Consider the following 26644-nt stretch of genomic DNA (forward strand, 5'->3'; position numbering starts at 1 on the left):
ATTTGCAGGTTGCTCATCTTGCACAGACGCGCCCAGGAGACACGAACTGAATCAAGTATCTGTCAGTGTTTTTCCTCGTACAAATGCACCCGCTACCAAAGGTTCAGGGCGCCGCCACAAGTGCAGTGCCAATTAATGAGATGTCCGTTTTTGCTAAGAAAAGTGGATTTGGATGGAGCACATTTGACTTGATGAGATGTTTCTTGATGATCTGAATGGCGGTGGCAAATAACGGTAAGATAACGTTAATAGTATCATCAAATTGTTAGTAGAATTTAATTTGAAGATGTTTCATCATTTCCTTAAGGGCAGGTTGACTTGATGTTAGACTACATCATTATTATAACTTTTAGATGTAATTATAACTTTTAAAGAACAAAGGTGATACATTGTAATTTTATATTAATGTTTTAAAACAGGATTTCAGAAATCTATTTTCTTTCCAGTGAACCTAATATATTAAAATAGAATAGAATGGAATTACTTATCAACTGGTTAACATCTGAAGACGTGTAGGTATTGACTGGTGTATGGGCTGTCTTTATGTTATAATACTGTAACTGATATGTCCTTCTGCTGTTAGGCTTAGAAGGAGGTAGTTTGGCCTCTGTCTTTTTCGCCCCTGCAGTGTAGAGCTGTTTGGCAGGTTAGTCACTTCCCCCTCACCAGGGGAATTGCTGGCAGGGGCAACCCTAGCTCAGGTACTATAAACAGACACTAACAGGGCACTGAGTAGAGTACCATAAGTATACTACGTTTATGATTCGTTGCAGGTTTCCTTCTTGAAAATATTTATTGGAGACGGACAGCAGGACATAATATTCAGTCAGGTTGTCAAGACTAACAACTTGTTAATGTTGCACTTCGTATTTTATAATGAAATACAAAACTTTTGTTCGATGTTTTTTTTTAAACATGTTTTATTGTGTCAGTCAGTGACTTGGTTAGTTAGGAACATATAATCTATAGAAAGAGCTTTGAACATCTAATCCTGGCAGTTTGAGTGGTAAACTCGTTCTATAGATTATATTGACATGGTAAGGAAGAGGTTAGTAAACTCGTTCTATAGATTATATTTACATGGTAAGGAAGAGGTTAGGGATTCACCATGACTACGGAGAGAGCAGGAGCAGACGGAGAGAAAGCTGGTTAAATGCCGGGCCTTTGTCACCACTCTGTCCCTCCCTGATATCCAATCTGGTTTGGAGGATAGGAAGAATGAATTCCCAGAGGAATTATGGAGCTCTCTGTGCTAACCTGTGATCAGAGAGGTACAGCCATGTTGTGTGTCCATACACTGGGGTCTGAAAGTTAAACAATACAATAGAATGGCATCAATACAATGGCTTGACATCTTAGAATAAGGCACATATTAATTAGCAAATAACAAGCACTAGAGCTAAACGACTCTTCTCTGCTATGATAATACATATATAATAATACATATATAACACATACATACAGTACCAGTCAAAAGTTTGGACACACCTAATCATTCCAGGGTTTTTCTTTAGTTTTACTATTTTCTACATTGTAGAATAATATTGAAGACATAAACTATGAAATAACACATATGGAATCATGTAGTAACCAAAAAAGTGTTAAACAAATCAAAATATATTTGATTTGAGATTCTTCAAAATAGCCACCCTTTGCCTTGATGACAGCTTTGCACACTCTTGGCATTCTCTCAACCAGCTTCACCAGGAATGCTTTTCTAAAAGTCTTGAAGGAGTTCCCACATATGCTGAGCACTTGTTGGTTGCTTTTCCTTCACTCTGTGGTCCAACTCATCCCAAACCATCTCAATTGGGTTGAGGTCGGGGGATTGTGGAGGCCAGGTCATCTGATGCAGCACTCCAACACTCTCCTTCTTGGTCAAATAGCCCATATAGAGTGGGGAGAACAAGTATTTGATACACTGCCGATTTTGCAGGTTTTCCTACTTACAAAGCATGTAGAGGTCTGTAATTTTTATCATAGGTACACTTCAACTGTGAGAGATGGAATCTAAAACAAAAATCCAGAAAATCACATTGTATGATTTTAAAGTAATTATTTGCATTTTATTGCATGACATAAGTATTTGATCACCTACCAACCAGTAAGAATTCCGGCTCTCACAGACCTGTTCGTTTTTCTTCAAGAAGCCCTCCTGTTCTCCACTCATTACCTGTATTAACTGCACCTGTTTGAACTCGTTACCTGTATAAAAGACACCTGTCCACGCACTCAATCAAACAGACTCCAACCTCTCCACAATGGCCAAGACCAGAGAGCTGTGTAAGGACATCAGGGATACAATTGTAGACCTGCACAAGGCTGGGATGGGCTACAGGACAATAGGCAAGCAGCTTGGTGAGAAGGCAACAACTGTTGGCGCAATTATTAGAAAATGGAAGAAGTTCAAGATGACGGTCAATCACCCTCGGTCTGGGGCTCCATGCAAGATCTCACCTCGTGGGGCATCAATGATCATGAGGAAGGTGAGGGATCAGCCCAGAACTACACGGCAGGACCTGCTCAATGACCTGAAGAGAGCTGGGACCACAGTCACCAAGAAAACAATTGGTAACACACTACGCCGTGAAGGACTGAAATCCTGCAGCACACGCAAGGTCCCCCTGCTCAAGAAAGCACATATACAGGGCCGTCTGAAGTTTGCCAATGAACATCTGAATGATTCAGAGGAGATCTGGGTGAAAGTGATGTGGTCAGATGAGACCAAAATTGAGCTCTTTGGCATCAACTCAACTCGCCGAGGAGGAATGCTGCCTATGACCCCAAGAACACCATCCCCACCGTCAAACATGGAGGTGGAAACATTATGCTTTGGGGGTGTTTTTCTGCTAAGGGGACAGGACAACTTCACCGCATCAAAGGGACGATGGACGGGGCCATGTACCGTCAAATCTTGGGTGAGAACCTCCTTCCCTCAGCCAGGGCATTGAAAATGGGTCGTGGATGGGTATTCCAGTATGACAATGACCCAAAACACACGGCCAAGGCAACAAAGGAGTGGCTCAAGAAGAAGCACATTAAGGTCCTGGAGTGGCCTAGCCAGTCTCCAGACCTTAATCCCATAGAAAATCTGTGGAGGGAGCTAAAGGTTCGAGTTGCTAAACGTCAGCTTCGAAACCGTAATGACTTGGAGAAGATCTGCAAAGAGGAGTGGAACAAAATCCCTCCTGAGATGTGTGTAAACCTGGTGGCCAACTACAAGAAACGTCTGACCTCTGTGATTGCCAACAAGGGTTTTGCCACCAAGTACTAAGTCATGTTTTGCAGAGGGGTCAAATACTTATTTCCCTCATTAAAATGCAAATCAATTTATAACATTTTTTACATGTGTTTTTCTGGATTTTGTTGTTGTTATTCTGTCTCTCACTGTTCAAATAAACCTACCATTAAAATTATAGACTGATCATGTCTTTGTCAGTGGGCAAACTTACAAAATCAGCAGGGGATCAAATACTTTTTTCCCTCACTGTATATATAGAATTTCATTTGTGCACTCGATTTTTATATTATATATATATATATATATATATATATATATATATATATATATATATATATATATGTGATTCAAAACGAGACACAAAATGGCTAGCAACAACTTATCTAGCTAGCCAGCTAATATGACAGGAAAAGCTACTTAGCTAGCATAAAAACGAGTGCATAAAATACTACATGACAAAAAATTATGACAACTCCGTCAGGGAACATCAGGAAACAAATACTGTACTCACAGTTGTTGCATCCGCTCCACAGCTGCAAAAAAAGATTGCAGTAGTTTTGCAGTGTAACTGCAGTTAGAGTGAAATACCACAGTCCACTGCAGTTACTGCACTTTTACTGCAGTTTTCAAAACTGCAATCTTTTTTTGTAAGGGAGGTGGCGAGCTGAGCTTTGGGATGAATGTGATGAGCTGACAAGAGTTTGTGTTTATAAATGTTTGCTGTTCTTCCCACAGAGGTTATGAAGCCTCAGGAGGGCGAGCTAGTCGGTGAGATCTCCAAGGTAAACCTGTTTACTCCCTGATTATCCTCCCTCACACGTTAACTACCTCCTGTGTATTCACTATGTTTTAGAGCACACTCAAAGTCTGGTTTGCGTCCTAAATGACACCCTATTTGATATATAGTGCACTACTTTTGACCAGGGCACTATATAGCGAATAGGGTGCCATTTGGGACACAGGTCTGACCATCTCTGATATAGCTACCTCCTCATAGTTTCCTCTGCTTCATGTTGTAGCCTGTACACTGTGTTGTTTTATCTAATTGAATGTTGATCTTTTTAAATGTTGACAGGCTGTGGAAACACTTTTCCTTTCTGAGGACAATGGCCACGCACACACTCAGGTTGGACAACTGATGCATAATGCATTTGACACAATGGTTGTGATACAACTGATATTTATGGTGAAACAATAGAAAGAGATTGTCTCCACAACGCTTGGGTGGTTTACTTGTGTGCAGTTTAAACTCTCCGTTGTGTCACAACGGTTTCGCCAAATGCGTTGCAAATCAGTTGTACAACCTGAGTGTGTACAGGGCCCATAAAATAGGCATCGAGTTGACACAATGGTTGTGATACAACGGATATTTTTTTGTTGGTGATGCAATGGAGAGTTTGTCTGTACACAAATGTTTACACATCCATTGTGTGACCACTGTCTATTTATACTGAACAAAAATATAAACGCAACATGCAACAATTTCAAAGATTTTACTGAGTTACAGACAGTTCGTATAAGGAAATCACTCAATTGAAATACATTAATTAGGGCCTAATCTATGGATTTCACATGACTGGGAATACAGATATACATCTGTTGGTCACAGATACCTTAAAAAAAAGGTAGGGGCTTGGATCAGAAAACCAATCAGTATCTGGTGTGACCACCATTTGCCTCATGCAGCACGACACATTTCCTTCGCATAGAGTTGATCAGGCTGTTGATTGTGGCCTGTGGGATGTTGTCCCACTCCTCTTCAATGGCTGTACGAAGTTGCTGGATAGTGGCGGGAACTGGAACACACTGTCGTACACGTCGATCCAGAGCATCCCAAACATGCTCAATGGGTGACGTCTGGTGAGTATGCAGGCCATGGAAGAACTGGGACATTTTCACCTTCCAGGAATTGTGTACAGATCCTTGCGACATTGGGCCGTGAATTATCATGCTGAAACATGAGATGATGGTGGCGGATGAATGGCACGACAATGGTCCTCAGGATCTCATCACGGTATCTCTGTGCATTCAAATTGCCATCAATAAAATGCAATTGTGTTCATTGTCCGTAGCTTATGCCTGCCCATTCCATAACCCCACCGCCACCATGGGGCACTCTGTTCATAACGTTGACATCAGCAAACCGCTCGCCCACACAAGAACTTCAGTGTTAGCATGAGTGTCTAATTTTACATGACAAGGACATGAGGCAAATCATTCTCCGTACTGCGGTTATGAGGCCAGTTGGACGTACTGCCAAATTCTCTAAAACAACGCTGGAGGCGGCTTATGGTAGAGAAATGAACGTTCAATTCTCTGGCAACAGCTCTGGTGGACGTTCCTGCAGTCAGCATGCCAATTGCACGCTCCCCTCAAAACTTGAGACATCTGTGGCATTGTGTTGTGTGACAAAACTGCACATTTTAGTGGCCTTTTGTTGTCCCCAGCACAAGGTGCACCTGTGTAATGAACATGCTGTTTAATCAGATTCTTGTAATATGCCACACCTGTTAGGTGGATGGATTATCATGGCAAAGGAGACATGCTCACTAACAGGGATGTAAACACATTTGTGCACAACATTTAGAGAAATCATATTTTTGTCCGTATGGAACATTTCTGGGATGTTATATTTCAGCTCATGAAACATGGGACCAACACTTTGCATGTTGCTTTCATATTTTTGTTCAGTGTGTGTTATTTTGCCTTTATTTAACCAAGTAAGGCCTCGATTCAAGCCGCATTGTCGCCAACCCACGATCGGATTGAGTCCTGGCCTAAGTCATTGAGAACACATTCTCTTTTACTATAACGACCTGACACTATCTATCTATCCATGTCCTGTATCTGTTCATCCATCCATCCATCCATCCATCCATCCATCCATCCATCCATGCATCCATCCATCCAACCATCAGCTCCAGGGCCTGGTGTCAGAGCTGAAGGTGGGCTTCTCCAGCGCTCTGTATGAGCTGAGTCAGATCCAGCATGGAGACAGTGATATCAGGGAGGAGGTGGGGGAGGCCCGGAGGAGCTGTGAGAGAAAGGCCCTGCGCATGGAGACCCTGGTCGAATCTCTCAGGGTGAGATGGAGTTCAAGCAGGTTATGATACCAAAGAGATGGGTCCCCAGGAACATTGCCTTTAAATGGCGCATAGTCGACAACGCTCTACAAAGTGTGATCGGATTTAATCTCGGCCAAGGCTTTTATAAGAGCATAGAGACTATGGAACAAGGATCACGATCTTGCTAAAACAACAACCCAGAGAAGATTATGTAAACATTCAATAATTTTTACCCCACAGGATGAACTGGGAGAGATGCGTTGCCAGATCCTGCAACTCTGTGGCAGCAGCAGGCAGAGGCCTCCTATGCAGCAGGAGGTAAAGGTGACACAATCATCTCTGGCAACCCAGAGAGACAGGTAAACAGTAAAATGTCCATACAGACACCACTAAATCGTCTGTAGATAGTAATGATTGATTAATATGCTGGCCTTTTTTAGAAATCTTTATCAAGATATACCGTAGCTTGTCGTCAAAGCATTAATACATGTGTTGCATTAGATCGATAGTGTCCAGCAGCTATCTAGCCTGGGTACCAGTTTGTTTCTGCTATCATTCCACTCCTTGTCATCCCAAATGTTTGGCAATGACACGGCGTACAAGGAGTGGAATGGTATAGCACATAACAGGTTCTGGATTTCAGGCTAGCAGCCATCTTCTTTTCTTGCCAAAGTGTGTTTTAGGAGAATCTAGGCACCCAGATTGATTTCTATCTGGTAGTAATACAGGTCTTTACTATCTGGTAGTAATACAGGTCTTTACTATCTGGTGGTAATACAGGTCTTTACTATCTGGTAGTAATACAGGTCTTTACTATCTGGTAGTAATACAGGTCTTTACTATCTGGTAGTAATACAGGTCTTTACTATCTGATAGTAATACAGGTCTTTACTATCTGGTAGTAATACAGGTCTTTACTATCTGGTAGTAATACAGGTCTTTACTATCTGGTAGTAATACAGGTCTTTACTATCTGGTAGTAATACAGGTCTTTACTATCTGGTAGTAATACAGGTCTTTACTATCTGGAAGTAATACAGGTCTTTACTATCTGGTAGTAATACAGGTCTTTACTATCTGGTAGTAATACAGGTCTTTACTATCTGGTAGTAATACAAGTCTTTACTATCTGGTAGTAATACAGGTCTTTACTATCTGGTGGTAATACAGGTCTTTACTATCTGGTGGTAATACAGGTCTTTACTATCTGGTGGTAATACAGGTCTTTACTATCTGGTAGTAATACAGGTCTTTACTATCTGGTGGTGATACAGGTCTTTACTATCTGGTGGTAATACAGGTCTTTACTATCTGGTGGTAATACAGGTCTTTACTATCTGGTGGTAATACAGGTCTTTACTATCTGGTGGTAATACAGGTCTTTACTATCTGGTGGTAATACAGGTCTTTACTATCTGGTAGTAATACAGGTCTTTACTATCTGGTAGTAATACAGGTCTTTACTATCTGGTAGTAATACAGGTCTTTACTAACTGGTAGTAATACAGGTCTTTACTATCTGGTAGTAATACAGGTCTTTACTATCTGGTAGTAATACAGGTCTTTACTATCTGGTAGTAATACAGGTCTTTACTATCTGGTAGTAATACAGGTCTTTACTATCTGGTAGTAATACAGGTCTTTACTATCTGGTGGTAATACAGGTCTTTACTATCTGGTGGTAATACAGGTCTTTACTATCTGGTGGTAATACAGGTCTTTACTATCTGGTAGTAATACAGGTCTTTACTATCTGGTGGTGATACAGGTCTTTACTATCTGGTGGTGATACAGGTCTTTACTATCTGGTGGTAATACAGGTCTTTACTATCTGGTGGTAATACAGGTCTTTACTATCTGGTGGTAATACAGGTCTTTACTATCTGGTAGTAATACAGGTCTTTACTATCTGGTAGTAATACAGGTCTTTACTATCTGGTAGTAATACAGGTCTTTACTATCTGGTAGTAATACAGGTCTTTACTAACTGGTAGTAATACAGGTCTTTACTATCTGGTAGTAATACAGGTCTTTACTATCTGGTAGTAATACAGGTCTTTACTATCTGGTAGTAATACAGGTCTTTACTATCTGGAAGTAATACAGGTCTTTACTATCTGGAAGTAATACAGGTCTTTACTATCTGGTAGTAATACAGGTCTTTATTATCTGGTAGTAATACAGGTCTTTACTATCTGGTGGTAATACAGGTCTTTACTATCTGGTGGTAATACAGGTCTTTACTATCTGGTGGTAATACAGGTCTTTACTATCTGGTAGTAATACAGGTCTTTACTATCTGGTGGTGATACAGGTCTTTACTATCTGGTGGTGATACAGGTCTTTACTATCTGGTGGTAATACAGGTCTTTACTATCTGGTGGTAATACAGGTCTTTACTATCTGGTGGTAATACAGGTCTTTACTATCTGGTGGTAATACAGGTCTTTACTATCTGGTAGTAATACAGGTCTTTACTATCTGGTAGTAATACAGGTCTTTACTATCTGGTAGTAATACAGGTCTTTACTAACTGGTAGTAATACAGGTCTTTACTATCTGGTAGTAATACAGGTCTTTACTATCTGGTAGTAATACAGGTCTTTACTATCTGGTAGTAATACAGGTCTTTACTATCTGGTAGTAATACAGGTCTTTACTATCTGGTAGTAATACAGGTCTTTACTATCTGGTGGTAATACAGGTCTTTACTATCTGGTGGTAATACAGGTCTTTACTATCTGGTGGTAATACAGGTCTTTACTATCTGGTAGTAATACAGGTCTTTACTATCTGGTGGTGATACAGGTCTTTACTATCTGGTGGTGATACAGGTCTTTACTATCTGGTGGTAATACAGGTCTTTACTATCTGGTGGTAATACAGGTCTTTACTATCTGGTGGTAATACAGGTCTTTACTATCTGGTGGTAATACAGGTCTTTACTATCTGGTAGTAATACAGGTCTTTACTATCTGGTAGTAATACAGGTCTTTACTATCTGGTAGTAATACAGGTCTTTACTAACTGGTAGTAATACAGGTCTTTACTATCTGGTAGTAATACAGGTCTTTACTATCTGGTAGTAATACAGGTCTTTACTATCTGGTAGTAATACAGGTCTTTACTATCTGGAAGTAATACAGGTCTTTACTATCTGGAAGTAATACAGGTCTTTACTATCTGGTAGTAATACAGGTCTTTATTATCTGGTAGTAATACAGGTCTTTACTATCTGGTAGTAATACAGGTCTTTACTATCTGGTAGTAATACAGGTCTTTACTATCTGGTAGTAATACAGGTCTTTACTATCTGGTAGTAATACAGGTCTTTACTATCTGGTAGTAATACAGGTCTTTACTATCTGGTAGTAATACAGGTCTTTACTATCTGGTAGTAATACAGGTCTTGTGGTGAATGGGAGGAGGCACTGTGAGTGCAGTGCCAGCAGCAGCACATCATCGTCTTCTAACAGGGGCAGAGTCCTGCTCCACTGCTACCTGCAGGGGCTCAAGGCAGGGATGTGTGAGGGGACAGGTGGGTCCAAGCTGTTTTATACACTCTTTCTGTAAAGCCTTAACTCAACGTTTCCCAAACTCGTTCCTGGGGAACGCCAAGGAGTGCACTTTTTTTTTTTTTTTTTGCCTTAGCACTACACAGCTGATTTTAAAATAATCAACATCATCATCAAGCTTAGATTATTTGAATCAGTTCCGCTAGGGCAAAAAAACTAAAACGTGCACTTCTTGGGGTCCCCAGGACCGACTTTGGGAACCGCGGCCTTAACTTGTTTATTCGGATGGGGCAAAAAAAGGTATTCAAAAAAGGATCTCAGAGTATGAGCGCTGATCCAGGACCAGTTTTGCTTTTTAAATCATAATGAATAAGAGGGGGGGGGGGGGGGACTTGATCCCGTATCACCACTCCTACTTTGAAAACGTTATGAACATTGGCCCAGATTTCTACAACAGCTTTTAGTCTCATAATATTGTTTCTATTTAGAAGTTGATAGTTTGAAGTACAACAGACCGACGTAGCTACTGCAGTAGGTCAAAGCTGTGTCCTGGAAAAACCTTGGTAGAGCATGGGTGGAGTAGGCGTTGTGGTGCTAATGTGAATTTCCTTTCTTTTTCTGCTTCAGACCGATGCCTACTTCTCACTTAAAACGCATTTGTTTGTTTTTTAATTTCCATGGTTTTTACACTGGCAGGTGATTTTTTTCTGTTAAAGGTGCATCCTAAATTTCCACATGCAAAGGCAGATTTGTTTTGAGCAACCAAAAGTATGTTATTGGCAGTGCTATTGTAACCTTTAACTTGGCCTCTGCCAAAAGGTCTTCATGGCACAGGTGGGGCGGCAGGTAGCTTAGTGGTTAAGAGCGTAGTGCCAGTAACCGAAAGGTCGCTGGTTCTAATCCCCGAGCCGACTAGGTGAAAAATCTGTTGATGTGCCCTTGAGCAAGGCACTTAACCCTAATTGCTCCTGTAAGTCGCTCTGGATAAGAGCGTCTGCTAAATGACTAAAATGTAAAAATGTGGTGTGCTTGCATAACTACAAGGGTTGCTGGTTTAAACCCTGGTCTGCTGGCTATTGCCCTCTAATAGCTGAAATCCGTTTTCAACAAACTATTAAATTATGTGTAGAATTTACCATGGATAGTCAAAAGTAATTGTCTGCAGATTTCAGAAGGTGAATAGCTCAAATGATTGCGACATTGTAAAATATGACTAAATTCCCATTTGAAAGCAGAGTAAAAGAAAACGGTTTTGTCATTGACTTTTGAAGGTCGGATAACTCCGCCACAGACACTAAACATATCCCTATGTACACTAGAGCTGCATCTTTCTTGTGCCTTCTGCAGCTTGTTTCTTATTATAAAACCCTTACAAAAAAGGAACACAGAGTTGTCAAATATATATTTTTGTACTAAACCAAGATAGACCACAGCCCGTCGTTTCAAATGGGAACAATTGAGTCATAGTGGGCAGAACAAGCAAGGATGTGGGCAGAGCCAAGTACGAGCTAGCGAGATCCTATTGGCACGTTCTAGCATACATGTGCATATTTCAGTTAGCGAACGCTTACTCTCTGAAGTGTGCAATAGCTAAATTCACCTTTGCACTCCTTCTAAACAACGCACTTTTTTCAAACTAAGGCAAAAGGGGAAAAGTCTACAAAACTTATTCCACTCTGTTCGTAACATATATTCTAGTTTTGGGAACAGAAAATTGTATTGAGATCAAACGTTTCAATCGATGAGAAAATGTGCAGAATGTCGGCCAAAATCCATCTCGCTCCGTCTTCTCCCACAAAGCGGATGCTTCACATTTATACATCTGGTGAAATATCTGTCCCATTCTTCTATCGGTGGTTGTGTCCTGTCTGACAGTGAAAAGTGGCTAGCTCTTACCGTAGCTTGGACTATGGCATAGCTAGCTAGCTAATGTTGCAAAAGCCTATTGCATGCATTGTAAGGTAGCAGCATGACAATTTGCTGAAAGTTTGGTGTTGGTTTTGAACTGATTTTGCTAGATCTGATTTGGCTAGCTAGCAGTTTTGAAGGGAAAATGTAGGACTGGCATTTGGACGTGAGCTAGTTAATGTTAGCTAGCTACTGTTTTGAGGTTAGCTGTTGTTGTCTGGTTCTAGCTAGTGTCGAAACTACAATCGTGCTCCCCCCTTTAAACCAATGCTCAATCGAATCTGCCTATCCCAAGAACAGTCGATTATTCCCTGTCTCAGTTCAAGGGGGCCCCCAGAAAAGGCTGATTAACCTTAACATCCCCTAGCTGTGTCTAGCCTATTTGATATCTCAGGCTAAACAAGATGGATTTAAAGTTTAGCGGGCAATCCTCTGCACCTAGTACCTATGTTACCTAACACTTTCCTATGCAAGAGCTTCCACCGTAAACTATTCTGGTTGATTAAATCCTTCTCAAACCCTGACTAACTAGGCTGTGACTAGATCTTTTGACTCCAGAAATTCAGATTTTTTTTTTATTCAAAATTCCAAACAAGCGGAGTAGTCCCAGTTTTATCACAAAATCACACAAGCGTGATAAATGTACATAAATAAGATACCTTCAGCACCTTGAACTCACATCCCTATAGGACTACCGATACACAGTTTTTTGTCTAGTACAATTATGAGAATCACAATATTTTAATAACAAGAAAAAAGGTCTTACCTTCTAAAACTACAATTCAGTATTGTCCTTCCCACCCCCCAAGATAAAATGGCTCTCAGAGTAAAATGAAAACGTAAACAATTATTTTGTAACACTAGCAATGAAGATTATAATATGGTTTTAAAATACCTCAATGGATCATCATGGAAGTTACATTACAAATTATCACCCTCATGCACTTAAGGAAATCACAAATGTCATGGATATATTGGAACTAGTGGATATATGGAGGCTTAAATATCCTGACCTAGTGAGATATACACGGCGGAGGATCAATCAAGCTGGTCGTCTTGACCACTTTCTTATGTCAATCTCGCTGGCACCAAAAGTTTCAAAAGGGGACAGAATGTGGTCGGACTGGGAGACTAGTCAGGATCGAGGCAAAGATGAACGGAGCAAAGTACAGAGAGATCCTTGATGAAAACCTGCTCCAGAGCGCTCAAGACCTCAGACTGGGGCGAAGGTTCACCTTCCAACAGGACAACGACCCTAAGCACACAGCCAAGACAACGCAGGAGTGGCTTCGGGACAAGTCTCTGAATGTCCTTGACTGGCCCAGCCAGAGCCTGGACTTGAACCCGATCGAACATCTCTGGAGAGACCTGAAAATATCTGTGCAGCAACGCTCCCCATCCAACCTGACAGAACTTGAGAGGATCTGCAGAGAAGAATGGGAGAAACTCCTCAAATACAGGTGTGCCAAGCTTGTAGCGTCATACCCAAAAAGACTTGAGGCTGTAATCGCTGCCAAAGGTGCTTCAACAAAGTACTGAGTAAAGGGTCTGAATACTTATGTAAATGTGATATTTCAGTTTTTATTTTTAATAAATTAGCAAAAATTTATAAAAACCTGTTTTTGCTTTGTCATTATGGGGTATTGTGTGTAGATTGATGAGAAAAAAAACTATTTAATACATTTTAGAATAAGGCTGTAACCTAACAAAATGTGGAAGAAGTCAAGGGGTCTCAATACTTTCCGAATGCACTATATATACACTACCGTTAAAAAGTTTGGGGTCACTTAGAAATGTCCTTGTTTTCGAAAGAAAAGCAATTTTTTTGTCCATTTGAAATAACATCAAATTGATCAGAAATACAGTGTAGACATTGTTAATGTTGTAAATGGCTATTGTAGCTGGAAACTGCTGATTTTTAATGGAATATCTACATAGGCGTACAGAGGCCCATTATCAGCAACCATCAGTCCTGTGTTCCAATGGCACATTGTGTTTGCTAATCCAAGTTTATCATTTTAAAAGGCTAATTGACCATTAGAAAACCCATTTGCAATGATGTTAGCACAGCTGAAAACTGTTGTGCTGATTAAAGAAGCAATACAACTGGACTTCTAGTTGAGTATCTGGAGCATCAGCAATAATGGTTCGATTACAGGCTCAAAATGGCCACAAACAAATAACTTTCTTCTGAAACTCGTCAGTTTATTCTTGTTCTGAGAATTGAAGGCTATTCCATGCCAGAAATTGCCAAGAAACTGAAGATCTCGTACAAGGCTGTGTACTACTCCCTTCACAGAACAGCGCAAACTGGCTCTAACCAGAATAGAAAGAGGAGTGGGAGGCCCGGTGCACAACTGAGCAAGACGACAAATACATTAGTGTCTAGTTTGAGAAACAGCCACCTCACAGGTCCTCAACTGGCAGCTTCATTAAATAGTACCCGCAAAACACCAGTCTCAACATCAACAGTGATGAGGCGACTCCGGGATGCTGACCTTCTTCTAGGCAGAGTTGCAAAGAAAAAGCCATATCTCAGACTGGACAATAAAAATAAAAGATTAAAGATGGGCAAAAGAACACAGACACTGGACTTTTTCTTTGCAACTCTGCCTAGAAGGTCAGCATCCCGGAGTCGCCTCTTCACTGTTGATGTTGAGACTGGTGTTTTGCGGGTACTATTTAATGAAGCTGCCAGAAAATATGTTAGAATTGACAGAAATGCTACAAAAAGTAGAACATTGTTGGTTCTTAATGGTCAGAAATAAGCACGTGAGAGCAATAACTATACATTTAAAGAAAACAGTTGGACTTACAAATTTAGTCAATCCGACATTACTTTATGGACACTGTATTCTCGATTTAATCCGACGTCTAGAATCTGAGCTAGCTATGTGAGGTCGCCGCACACAATTCTCTGAAAACTCAATTGCTAACAACCTTGTTAAAAATGTGGTTCTCGGTAACGTCCGGACGGCTCATGACGAGAGGTGGAGAGTGCATTGTATATCTACAATCAAGTTGATTTGCTAATATTTTATTTATTTTGTTATTTTTTTTGTAGGGGGGGGGTACATTATCAATTTCAAATTTATAAATGTATAAAACAAGTACCCGGCTGCCACTCGAAATAAGAAAATACATGTAAGAAATACATGCATAGTTTAAGTGATAATAAATTCAACATAAACCTGCGACCAGAAAAAACCCTCCCAAAACCACCCATTCCCCGTGGGCCTGAAAGCAATGAAAGTTCAAGTATATACAGTGTGTATATACAGCGTAGTTCGTATGTATTTGTTGGGCTTTATGATTTTTAGCTGAGATTTATTCTTTACAGAGTTAAGAACATTTGTCCAGACCTCATTTTGTTCCTCCTTGATTTGCACATTTTCATCGACCATTGAGCTTCAACCAAAGCCTATATTGCCGTGATACACCAGCTTCTCTTCCATAGATGCAAGGCACCAGGTGACGATGCAGCTTCTCCACTCAGAATGGGAATACGTGTCGACCTTAAACCAGCTCTACGACAAGTACAGAACACCCCCAGCTCTTCAGATGGACCTGGAGCCATAGTAAGGACCAACCAAACTAGTCAACACAACACCATGTGTGCGTCCCAACTAGTACCCTTATTCCCTAGATATTCCCAAAAGTAGTGCACTGTCTAGGGAATAAGGTGCCATTTGGGACTGAACCAATGCTGTGTGAATTATTATGGGGATTATAATTAAATGGACATTTTTGTAGGGTTTGATACATTTTTCGTAAAAAGGAAAATCAAGTCTGAAATTTCAAAGTGGAAATTACAAACTTCAGAAGCCTTTTAAACCTCAAATAAAACGACAAGTTTTACATTTCCTGCATTGCAGGAAAGGTCTCCTGCAACAGAGTGATCAAATTAAGATCCTACATCTGTAGGCTGCGTCCCAAATGGCACCCTTCTCCCTAGCTACTTTTGACCAGAGACCTATGGGCCCTAGCTATAGAAAATAGGGTGCCAGCCTCCCGAGTGGCGCAGCAGTCTAAGGCACTGCATCGCAGTGCTTGAGGCGTCACTACAGACCCGGGTTCGATCCCAGGCTGTGTCACAGCCGGCCGTGACCGGGAGACCCATGAGGCGGCGCACAATTGGCCCAGCGTCGTCCGGGTTAGGGGAGGGTTTGGCCGGCCCGGGATTTACTTGTCCCATCGCGCTCTAGCGACTCCTTGTGGCGTGCCCGGGCACCTGCAAGCTGAGTTTGGTCGCCAGTTGGACGGTGTTTCTTCCGACACATTGGTGCGGCTGGCTTCCGGGTTAAGCGAGCAGTGTGTCAAGAAGCAGTGCGGCTTGGCAGGGTCGTGTTTCGGAGGACGCGCGGCTCTCGATCTTCACCTCTCCCGAGTCCGTAGGGGAGTTGCAGCGATGGGACAAGACTGTAACCACCAATTTGGAAATCATGAAATTGGGGAGAAAAACAAGTATAAGTACAAAAAACATTTGGGATGCAGACACCCTGGTAATTACCTATCAATCAATAGTCAGGCCATATTGATTGGTAGCTGGGTTGAGGTATTGACGTCCCTTAAAAACGTTGTTTTTTCCCTGTAGTCAGAAGTACCTGAAGTTTGTGGAGGAGTTGCTGCAGCGCCACCTGCTGTTCAGAAACACCCTGGAGCAGAGGCTGTCTGCTCAGGACTGGAAAGGCCTTGTGGGAGACATCTTTGTCCAACTTGTAGGCCACAATGATGTAAGTACAGCAATGTACAGAGATCCCATCTTGACTATCTCTTTCTGGTTGTTCTTTCAAACTGTAGAGATTACAATATCTATCTATCTATCTCCTCCTCACAACCATCTCTGTTTGTCTCCTCTAGTCATCTTTCTTGGACATGTACCATGGATACACGACAGCCCTGGCCACGTTCCTTTCTATAGAATTCAACAGAATAATGCTCAATGGGAAAATGCACAACACACAGGTAGGTAATCCTTAGGTTTACTGGATCTTTAACGTCCTCTCTTTCAAACTGATGGTAGTGAGTGAGTAGTAGTCTGAATATGTCCACATTTATTAAAACTAAATGCATGCTCTTCAATCGAACGCTGCTTGCACCCGCCCCGTCCGACTAGAATCCCTACTCTCGGCGGGTCTGACTTAGAATATGTGGACAACTACAAATACCTAGGTGTCTGGTTAGACCGTAAACTCTCCTTCCAGACTCACATTAAGCATCTCCAATCCAAAGTTAAATCTAGAATCGGCTTCCTATTTCGCAACAAAGCCTCCTTCACTCATGCTGCCAAACATGCCCTCGTAAAACGGACTATCCTACCGATCCTTGACTTCGGCGATGTCATTTACAAAATAGCCTCCAACACTCTACTCAGCAAATTGGATGTATTCTATCACAGTGCCATCCGTTTTGTCACCAAAGCCCCATATACTACCCACCATTGTGACCTGTACGTTCTCGTTAGCTGGCCCTCACTGCATATTCGTCGCCAAACCCACTGGCTCCAGGTCATCTATAAATCACTGCTAGGCAAATCCCCGCCTTATCTTAGCTCATTGGTCACCATAGCAACACCCACCCGTAGTATGCGTTCCAGCAGGTATATCTCACTGGTCATCCCCAAAGCCAACACCTCCTTTGGCCGCCATTCCTTCCAGTTCTCTGCTGCCAATGACTGGAACGAACTGCAAAAATCTCTGAAGCTGGAGACACTTATCTCCCTCACTAACTTTAAGCATCAGTTGTCAGAGCAGCTTACCGATCACTGCACCTGTACACAGCCCATCTGAAATTAATTGTTCTCAACTGGCTTACCTGGTTAAATAAAGGTGAAATAAAATAAATACAAATAAATTCTGTTGTTACAGAGCTATCAGAAGGAAAGAGAGGAGGTCCAACTGTTCTCTCTGCTGTTGGCACCAGTCTCTCGGATCCACAGCTATCTAACCCTTATTCAGGTGGGTCCACTTCTCCTCCTCTTGCTTTATGGAGTGTCTCTCCATCACAGCCAATCTAGGAATGACATCTCAAATGGACAGGTGCACTGAGCAGAAGTATGACTCGGTTGATTGAGCGTGGCCCTTGCAACGGCAGGGTCGTGGGCTCAATTCCCGCTGGGGCCACCATATTAATATGTACGCACTACTGTAACTTGCTTTGGATAAAAGCGTCTGCTAAACTGAACGTATATTTTATATTATTGCGGTTCTCTGACTGAAACCTGTTCCCCTTTATAGAGTCTGTTGCAGTCTACAGGCAGTGATCACCCAGACTGCAGCGCCAGTGTATTATATATCAGTTTCTCTGACTGAAACCTGTTCCCCTTATAGAGTCTGTTGCAGTGGACTGGCAGTGATCACCCAGACTGCAGCCTCCTCCAGGGGTCAGAGAGGGTCCTGAGGAGCATCCTTTCCCGCTGTCACCTCATCCTGGAGGAGGATGTCCGATGGGGGGACGGAGGAGGAATGGCCGGGCCCAGGTTAGTAAGAGCCACTCGCTGGGTGCGTCCCAAAAAGGCACCCTATTCCCTATATAGTGCACTACTTTAGACCAGGGCTCTATGTGTTGGTTTCTCAGTGGCTCTGGTCAAAAGTTGTGCACTATATAGGGAGTAGGGTGCCATTTCACACGGAATCACTGAATCATTTCAGAACTAAATGACATGTGCACAATGGCCAGCTACTCAATTTTACTGTTAATATTCTGTCATGAGAGACCGTTCACTGAATAATCATGGAATTCAGTCTTTAGTAATTTACAAGCCAATAAATAGGACAAACATTTCAGAAACAGAAATATGTGGGTTTTGCGAAACCAAATAATCAGACACCCATATAAAAATGTATATATTTGAAATGCAATATAATTCCACATTTTTTCTCCAAATTCAAGATCCATCACAGGATCTTGTGTGAGAGATTTCAATCATCATACAGACAAGACGGTCATATAGAGAGACGGTCATATAGAGAGACGGTCATACAGAGAGACGGTCATACAGACAGACGGTCATACAGACAGACGGTCATACAGACAGACGGTCATACAGACAGACGGTCATACAGAGAGGCGGTCATACAGACAGACGGTCATACAGACAGACGGTCATACAGAGAGACGGTCATACAAACAGACGGTCATACAGAGAGGCGGTCATACAGAGAGGCGGTCATACAGACAGACGGTCATACAGACAGACGGTCATACAGACAGACGGTCATACAGACAGACGGTCATACAGACAGACGGTCATACAGACAGACGGTCATACAGAGAGGCGGTCATACAGAGAGGCGGTCATACAGACAGACGGTCATACAGACAAGACGGTCATACAGACAGACGGTCATACAGACAGACGGTCATACAGACAGACGGTCATACAGAGAGGCGGTCATACAGAGAGACGGTCATACAGAGAGACGGTCATACAGAGAGACGGTCATACAGAGAGGCGGTCATACAGACAGACGGTCATACAGACAGACGGTCATACAGAGAGGCGGTCATACAGACAGACGGTCATACAGAGAGGCGGTCATACAGACAGACGGTCATACAGACAGACATGCTTATTTTAAGATCTGCCTGAAACACGCCATATTGGAGTGTCCGGACCGTCACCACTCAGCAGTTCCTCTGTGTTTCAGTGGCAGCTGCCCTGCCTGTCCCTGTGCCAAGTCGTGCGATCGCAGAAGCCAGCTCTGCCCTGCCAGGGACACACAGACACACAGACAGGAGTCCCACGATGCTGCTGGGAAACGGTGAGTGTGTTTGTCGCCATCTGGTGGCCTGGGAGGGTAAGCGCCCTCTAGAGGCACAATGCAGAACATACACCGGGGTCACGTTCAGTAGTGAAACGTTGTCGAACGTTGCAGATAGAAATGCACACATATAGAGCCGACATGATTACTTGTTATACATTTCAGAAAGGCATGTTTTGTTCTACAAAATGTCTGCTGAAATGGCATAGTATGCAACAACGTGTCTGTGTGTACTCACTGTACTTACTGCATTGGATAAAAGTGTCTGCTACCTGTAAGTGTCATGTTATGATGTGAAGCTATTTAATGTGATCTCTCTCCCTAGAGAAGAACAACAACTCGGCACACGTCGATCTAGCTGTGCCGCCGGCTGCCAGAGCATCCCTGTTGCCTGTTGGCCTACCGGTAGTGTACGGAAGAAGAGTTGTTACAGAGACAGGCCCGGGGGGACCCTCCAGTCTCACCTCCATGACTCCTGTGGCCTGGCTGGACTGGTCTACGGTGGGGACACCGCCTCCTTCCTCCACGCGGCACCCCCTGGGTGGGGGGACAGCGACTCTGGACAGGAGACTCCTAGCCAGGCCACAGGGGTTATGGGACAGGAAGGACATGGACACGGCCCACAGACCCCTGGTCCTCACATGGTCCAGAGAAGCACTGATGACTGTGACACGGAGGAGGACGTTGGGGACACCTCCGTGTTCGACTACTCCTCTGTTACCACTTGTAGCCCAGACGGGACCTTGAGGAGGGAGGGGGAAGTGAGTAACACCGAGGAGGACGATGAGGAGGAGGAGGAGGAGGACACAGACAGTCAGGTGCCTGTTCTGTTGAAGCCCTCGTACACGCAGCAGCAGCAGCTGAGGGATTCACCCAGAGAACGGACGGTGTGTCTGAGGTGGCAGATCCCCAGGCTGCCGTACCCCTCTTCTCGAAGTCCTCGACACCAGGCAGGACCAGCGGGCCTGGAGGGACCGGGTCAGACACCAGGGCTACCAGGACTCTGTGGGAACAGAGTCATCAGCGTGACCAAGGGACCACCTCCTCTCCTCCCCGCCAGTGTCTTCAGACCCATCTGGGATGAACCACCAAAACAGGTCTTTATCCATCTTTATGGAGCCCTGGCTGTGTTCAATCAGTGGGCGTGTTGTCGTCAAGCGCAATGCACTCTGGGTCGACAACGCGCCTTTTAAAAAGGCACTTTTCCCGACGTTCCCAGAGATCGCACTCATGGCGAACACTACGGATGTAAGGCCAAGCGTAAATGACTTTTAAAAGTCAAAGTGCAATGTGGTTGGCGACAATCCTGGCCCCTGTCTAGTAATGTATGCACACATGACTGTAAGTCCCTTTGGATGAAAGCGTCTGCTAAATGGCAAGAATTATTTATATTTATATTTATATATATATATATATATATATATATATATATATATATATATAGATAGATAGATAGATAGATAGATAGATAGATAGATAGTACCAGTCAAAAGTTTGGACACACCTACTTACTCCAGGGTTTTTCTTTATTTTTACTATTTTCTACATTGTAGAATAATAGTGAAGACATCAAAACTATGAAATAACACATATGGAATCATGTAGTAACCAAAAAAGTGTTAAACAAATCAAAATATATTTGAGATTCTTCAAAGTAGCCACCCTTGGCCTTGACAACAGCTTTGCACACTATTGGCATTCTCTCAACCAGCTTCATGAGGTAGTCACCTGGAATGCATTTCAATTAACAGGTGTGCCTTGTTAAAAGTTGTGGAATTTATTTCCTTCTTAATGTGTTTGAGCCAATCAGTTGTGTTGTGACAAGGTAGGGGGGGTATACAGAAGATAGCCCTATTTGGTAAAAGACCAAGTCCATATTATGGCAAGAACAGCTCAAATAAGCAAAGAGAAACGACAGTCCATCATTGTCCTGTTGAAAAACAAATGATAGTCCAACTAAGTGCAAACCAGATGGGATGGCGTATCGCTGCAGAATGCTGTGGTAGCCATGCTGGTTAAGTGTGCTTTGAATTCTAAATAAATCACAGACTGTCACTAACAAAGCACCATAACACCTCCTCCTCCATGCTTCACGGTGGGAACCACACATGCAGAGATCATCCGTTCACCTACTCTGCGTCTCACAAAGACACAGCGGTTGGAATCAAAAATCTCACATTTAGACTCATCAGACCAAAGGACAGATTTCCACTGGTCTAATGTCCATTGCTCGTGTTTCTTGGCCCAAGCAAGTCTCTTCTTCTTATTGGTGTCCTTTAGTAGTGGTTTCTTTGCAGCAATTTGACCATGAAGGCCTGATTCACGCAGTCTCCTCTGAACAGTTGATGTTGAGATGTGTCTGTTACTTGAACTCTGTGAAGCATTTATTTGGGCTGCAATGTCTGAGGCTGGTAACTCTAATTAACTTATCCTCTGCAGCAGAGGTAACTCTGGGTCTTCCTTTCCTGTGGCGGTCCTCATGAGAGCCAGTTTCACAATTGCGCTTCATGGTTTTTCCGACTGCACTTGAAGAAGCATTCAAAGTTCTTGAAATGTTACGGATTGACTGACCTTCATGTCTTTAAAGTAATGATGGACTGTCGTTTCTCTTTGCTTATTTGAGCTGTTCTTGCCATAATATGGACTTGGCCTTTTACCAAATAGGGCTATCTTCTGTATACCACCCCTACCTTGTCACAACACAACTGATTGGCTCAAACACATTAAGAAGGAAATAAATTCCACAACTTTTAACAAGGCACACCTGTTAATTGAAATGCATTCCAGGTGACTACCTCATGAAGCTGGTTGAGAGAATGCCAATAGTGTGCAAAGCGGTTGTCAAGGCCAAGGGTGGCTACTTTGAAGAATCTCAAATATATTTTGATTTGTTTAACACTTTTTTGGTTATTACATGATTCCATATGTGTTATTTCATAGTTTTGATGTCTTCACTATTATTCTACAATGTAGAAAATAGTAAAAATAAAGAAAAACCCTGGAATGAGTAGGTGTGTCCAAACTTTTGACTGGTACTGTATATATATATGTATGTATGTATATATGTGTCTTGTCATTGCAAAAAGAACAGGGATCTGGCTAGGACAGTAATGATCTCTCCTACAATGTTCTCTGCAGTATCTACATCAAATCTTGTTCCCTTATCATGGTGTGAACTAGAGAGACATGTAATCCTGTTCCCTTATCACAATGTGAACTGGAGAGAGAACTAATCCTGTTCCCTTATCATGGTGTAAACTGGAGAGTGAACTAATCCTGTTCCCTTATCATGGTGTGAACTGGAGAGAGAACTAATCCTGTTCCCTTATCATGGTGTGAACTAGGTAGATATCTAATCCTGTTCCCTTATCATGGTGTAAACTAGGGATATATCTAATCCTGTTCCCTTATCATGGTGTGAACTAGGGAGATATCTAATCCTGTTCCCTTATCATGGTGTGAACTAGGGAGATATCTAATCCTGTTCCCTTATCACGGTGTAAACTAGGGAGATATCTAATCCTGTTCCCTTATCACGGTGTAAACTAGGGAGATATCTAATCCTGTTCCCTTATCACGGTGTAAACTAGGGAGATATCTAATCCTGTTCCCTTACCACGGTGTGAACTAGGGAGATATCTAATCTTGTTCCCTTATCACGGTGTAAACTAGGGAGATATCTAATCCTGTTCCCTTATCACGGTGTAAACTAGGGAGATATCTAATCCTGTTCCCTTATCACGGTGTAAACTAGGGAGATATCTAATCCTGTTCCCTTACCACGGTGTGAACTAGGGAGATATCTAATCTTGTTCCCTTATCACGGTGTAAACTAGGGAGATATCTAATCCTGTTCCCTTACCACGGTGTGAACTAGGGAGATATCTAATCCTGTTCCCTTATCACGGTGTAAACTAGGGAGATATCTAATCCTGTTCCCTTATCACGGTGTGAACTAGGGATATATCTAATCCTGTTCCCTTATCACGGTGTAAACTAGGGATATATCTAATCCTGTTCCCTTATCACGGTGTAAACTAGGGAGATATCTAATCCTGTTCCCTTATCACGGTGTAAACTAGGGAGATATCTAATCCTGTTCCCTTATCACGGTGTAAACTAGGGAGATGCAGCACCAGTAAAGGAGAATACATCACAAGGCTTCAGACCGGTTCAAGCCACTGAGAGGCAGACATTTCCTAACTTCAAAAAGCTAAGGTAAGGAGTACTGGTTCCTTTTACATTATATATAATACCCAGTTCTCATACAGGTTAAAAGGGTGTCAATACCTGTCTCATTCCCCGTCTTCTAGGTTCCAAACCCAGCCGAGAGTTGGCCACGCCCAGGCAGGAGCCATGGGGGGTGTTGCAGTGTGGGATGAGAGTGAGGACAGTGAGGGGCCCTGCAGCACCGTGTGAGAGAGGGAGACTGTCTGAGAGACCAACCTAGAAGTCTGCAGCACCGTGTGAGAGACCAACCGATGAAGACTACAGCACCCTGTGAGAGAGGGATCATCTAAGAGACCAGCCCAACAGTCTGCAGCACTGTGTGTGATATATAGACTGTCTGACAGACCAACCCAGAGGTCTACAGCACTGTGGGACACCATCCGAGTAATCCGAACCGCAACCACATTTCTTGCATGCTGGCCAGCTACTCGATTAGCATTTATGGTCTGTCTGTCACGAGACCAACCCAGAGGACTAACAGCACTGTGTGAGAGAGACCGTCATTTGAGAGACCAACCCATGAGGTCTGCAGTACTGTGTGAGAGCGATAAAGAGAGAGACTCTGTACTGTGTGAGGGAGAGCGAGAGACTCTGTACTGTGTGAGGGAGAGAGATACTCTGTACTGTGTGTGTGAGAGCGAGAGAGAGAGAAACTTTACTGCGTGAGAGAAAGATAGAGAATGTACTGTGACCAGTATTAAGGTCTGCAACAATAACAATGGTGGTGGGGGCAGCCAGTGCCGCTCGCTGTTTCATCTGAAAGACAGACCAGCCTGCATGACTGGCATTACACACTAAACATCCCCGTAACAGGACTGACCAGCCTGCATGACTGGCATTACACACCAAACATCCCCGTAACAGGACTGACCAGCCTGCATGACTGGCATTACACACCAAACATCCCCGTAACAGGACTGACCAGCCTGCATGACTGGCATTACACACTAAACATCCCCGTAACAGCACAGTGCTACTGTACAAGGGCCCCTAAAGAGAACAGGGTGGAATACGAAAGATCCTGAGACAAGTAGAACACTTTAAAAAATCAGATGCGATTTCGGCTCATCCCAGATCGGTCGCACCGACCAACGCTGAGGTCCTGAAAGAAAGACTCTGGACATTCAGGCAGCAGAAGAAAAGAAAAAGACAGGCGTGTCCCAAATGACACCCTATTATATATGTACAGGTAACTGGTCAACATAAAGTGTCTTGATAGGGCGTTGGGCCACCACGAGCCGCCAGAACAGCTTCAATGCGCCTCGGCATAGATTCTACAAGTGTGTGAAACTCTATTGGAGGGAAGCCGTACCATAGCCGCGGGAAGATGTTTTGAGTTGGGGGTGCTGAGAGGGGTTTTTTAAAAAAGAAATCCCCTTTTATAATAACACATTCTAACATGTGCCTCACATAATGGCATAAAGTTCAGCAGAATAGTTTTGGGGGATTTCCACACATGGTGACATTTTTTTAGCAAGGTCTAGATTTGTAAAAAAAAAAAACTTTTATAAATGCATTTCACGCAATTCTATGTCATGTAGGGTCTACATGAAAGGAGACATGATCAGAATATTTTTTTAATTGATCTGTCAAACAGATCAATAAAAACGACCTGGTCTTGACATGAGCCAGGGTCAATAAAAAGGAAAGGAGACACAGATTGACAATATTAGGAGGAAATGTATAATATCGGCTACAGTAGACTACTAAATACACTTTCCAGTAACGCTGACTCACCCAATGTGCGTAGCCTAGGCTTCTCACCGGTGACGGTCTCAAAATAGGCTTGAGTTACTTTGAAAAACAGTGCTGTTCGTCGTTGTTGAAAAAGAAAATTGTTGGCTGTACTGACAGATTCATCTTCTCTTTTCAGCAGTAGGTATTTGCTTTCCAAACATATTTCCCACAATTGTATTTTGAAATTTGCGAAAGGCCTATTCGCTATTCACTGACAGCAGAGATAAATACAATCCATAGAAATACAATCCATAGAAATATAATCCATAGAACGAAAGTGCCCATTCAAATCAGGACTGGCAGCCATTTTTTGTGTACCTATGAGTTTAGCAGTGAAAGGTTCCAAAAACCCTTCTATGGATTATATTTCTATGGCCGCAACACAAGCCAATCAATACTTTACTTGGTGCGCGCATGCTTCCCAAATTCAGTCAGTGTTCAGATGTAATTATATAATTATATTGTTTGGCAAAAATTATTAAAATTGATCAAGGGGTGCTAAAGATGCACCCCTACTTACCATTATTCCACAAGAAATTCCATAATTTTGTGCTTTGTTGATGGTGGTGGGAAACGCTGTCCTTGGCGCCGCTCCAGAATCTCCCGTAAGTGTTGAATTTGGTCGGGATCTGGTGACTTGAGACGGCCGTGGCATATCGTGAAACATCCGCAAGTTGAGCAGTCTTCGTCACTGATGCGCCTGGCAAACGTGTCCCCAACAATCACCCCTCTCAAAGTCACTTCGATCTCTTCTAGCCAGGGTAGCCTGATTATAATAATAATAATAATAATAATAATAATAAAGCCATTGTTATACATGACCCTAAGAAAGGACGGGATGTTAATTCCACACCTGTGTGGAAGCACCTGCTTTCAATATACTATGTATCCCTCATTTACTCAAGTGTTTTCCCTTTATTTTGGCAGCTACCTCTAGGGTACTACTTAAGATCAGAGAGCCTAAGCTCTGGTCTAAACTAGTGCACTACATAGGGAATAGGGTACCATTTGGGATGAATGTGACATGAGAAGACAGCAGAATGTGATTAAGACTTGTGTGGTGTATTAATTAATCTCACCAAGACCATAAAATAATACAAAAGAACAGTTTTAAAAAAAGGCCACACAACATCAAATAAAGCGACCAACCCACCCCGCAAGCTGGATCAAGCCGTTAAAGCAGTG

General features: G+C 42.6%; 1 protein-coding gene across 2 annotated transcripts; it reads left to right on the plus strand.

Annotated features, from left to right (window-relative positions):
- LOC121539094 lies at positions 1-24952 on the plus strand. 2 transcript variants are annotated; one of them, XM_045207522.1, is made up of 15 exons: positions 1-234; positions 3977-4023; positions 4317-4367; positions 6160-6324; positions 6547-6665; positions 9705-9844; positions 15187-15307; positions 16324-16462; positions 16590-16694; positions 17597-17686; positions 18059-18207; positions 19379-19492; positions 19818-20589; positions 23616-23710; positions 23806-24952. In XM_045207522.1, exons 1-15 carry the CDS (start codon positions 216-218, stop codon positions 23909-23911), a joined length of 2232 nt encoding a protein of 743 aa, XP_045063457.1. In that variant the 5' UTR covers positions 1-215; the 3' UTR covers positions 23912-24952. The 2 variants fall into 2 exon arrangements, with proteins under 2 accessions (XP_045063457.1, XP_045063458.1); XM_045207523.1 differs by lacking the exon at positions 4317-4367.
- Positions 24953-26644: the final 1692 nt, after the last annotated feature.

The sequence above is a fragment of the Coregonus clupeaformis genome, chromosome 25 (genome assembly GCF_020615455.1).
Source record: "Coregonus clupeaformis isolate EN_2021a chromosome 25, ASM2061545v1, whole genome shotgun sequence".
In the NCBI taxonomy this organism is placed as follows: domain Eukaryota; kingdom Metazoa; phylum Chordata; class Actinopteri; order Salmoniformes; family Salmonidae; genus Coregonus; species Coregonus clupeaformis.

Excerpts from the sequence above, each read along its gene's own strand:
- LOC121539094 (XM_045207522.1), top strand. Across the intron at positions 16,463-16,589 it reads AACTTGTAGGCCACAATGAT|TCATCTTTCTTGGACATGTA; the intron begins GTAAGTACAGCA and ends TGTCTCCTCTAG. Across the intron at positions 16,695-17,596 it reads GGAAAATGCACAACACACAG|AGCTATCAGAAGGAAAGAGA; the intron begins GTAGGTAATCCT and ends CTGTTGTTACAG.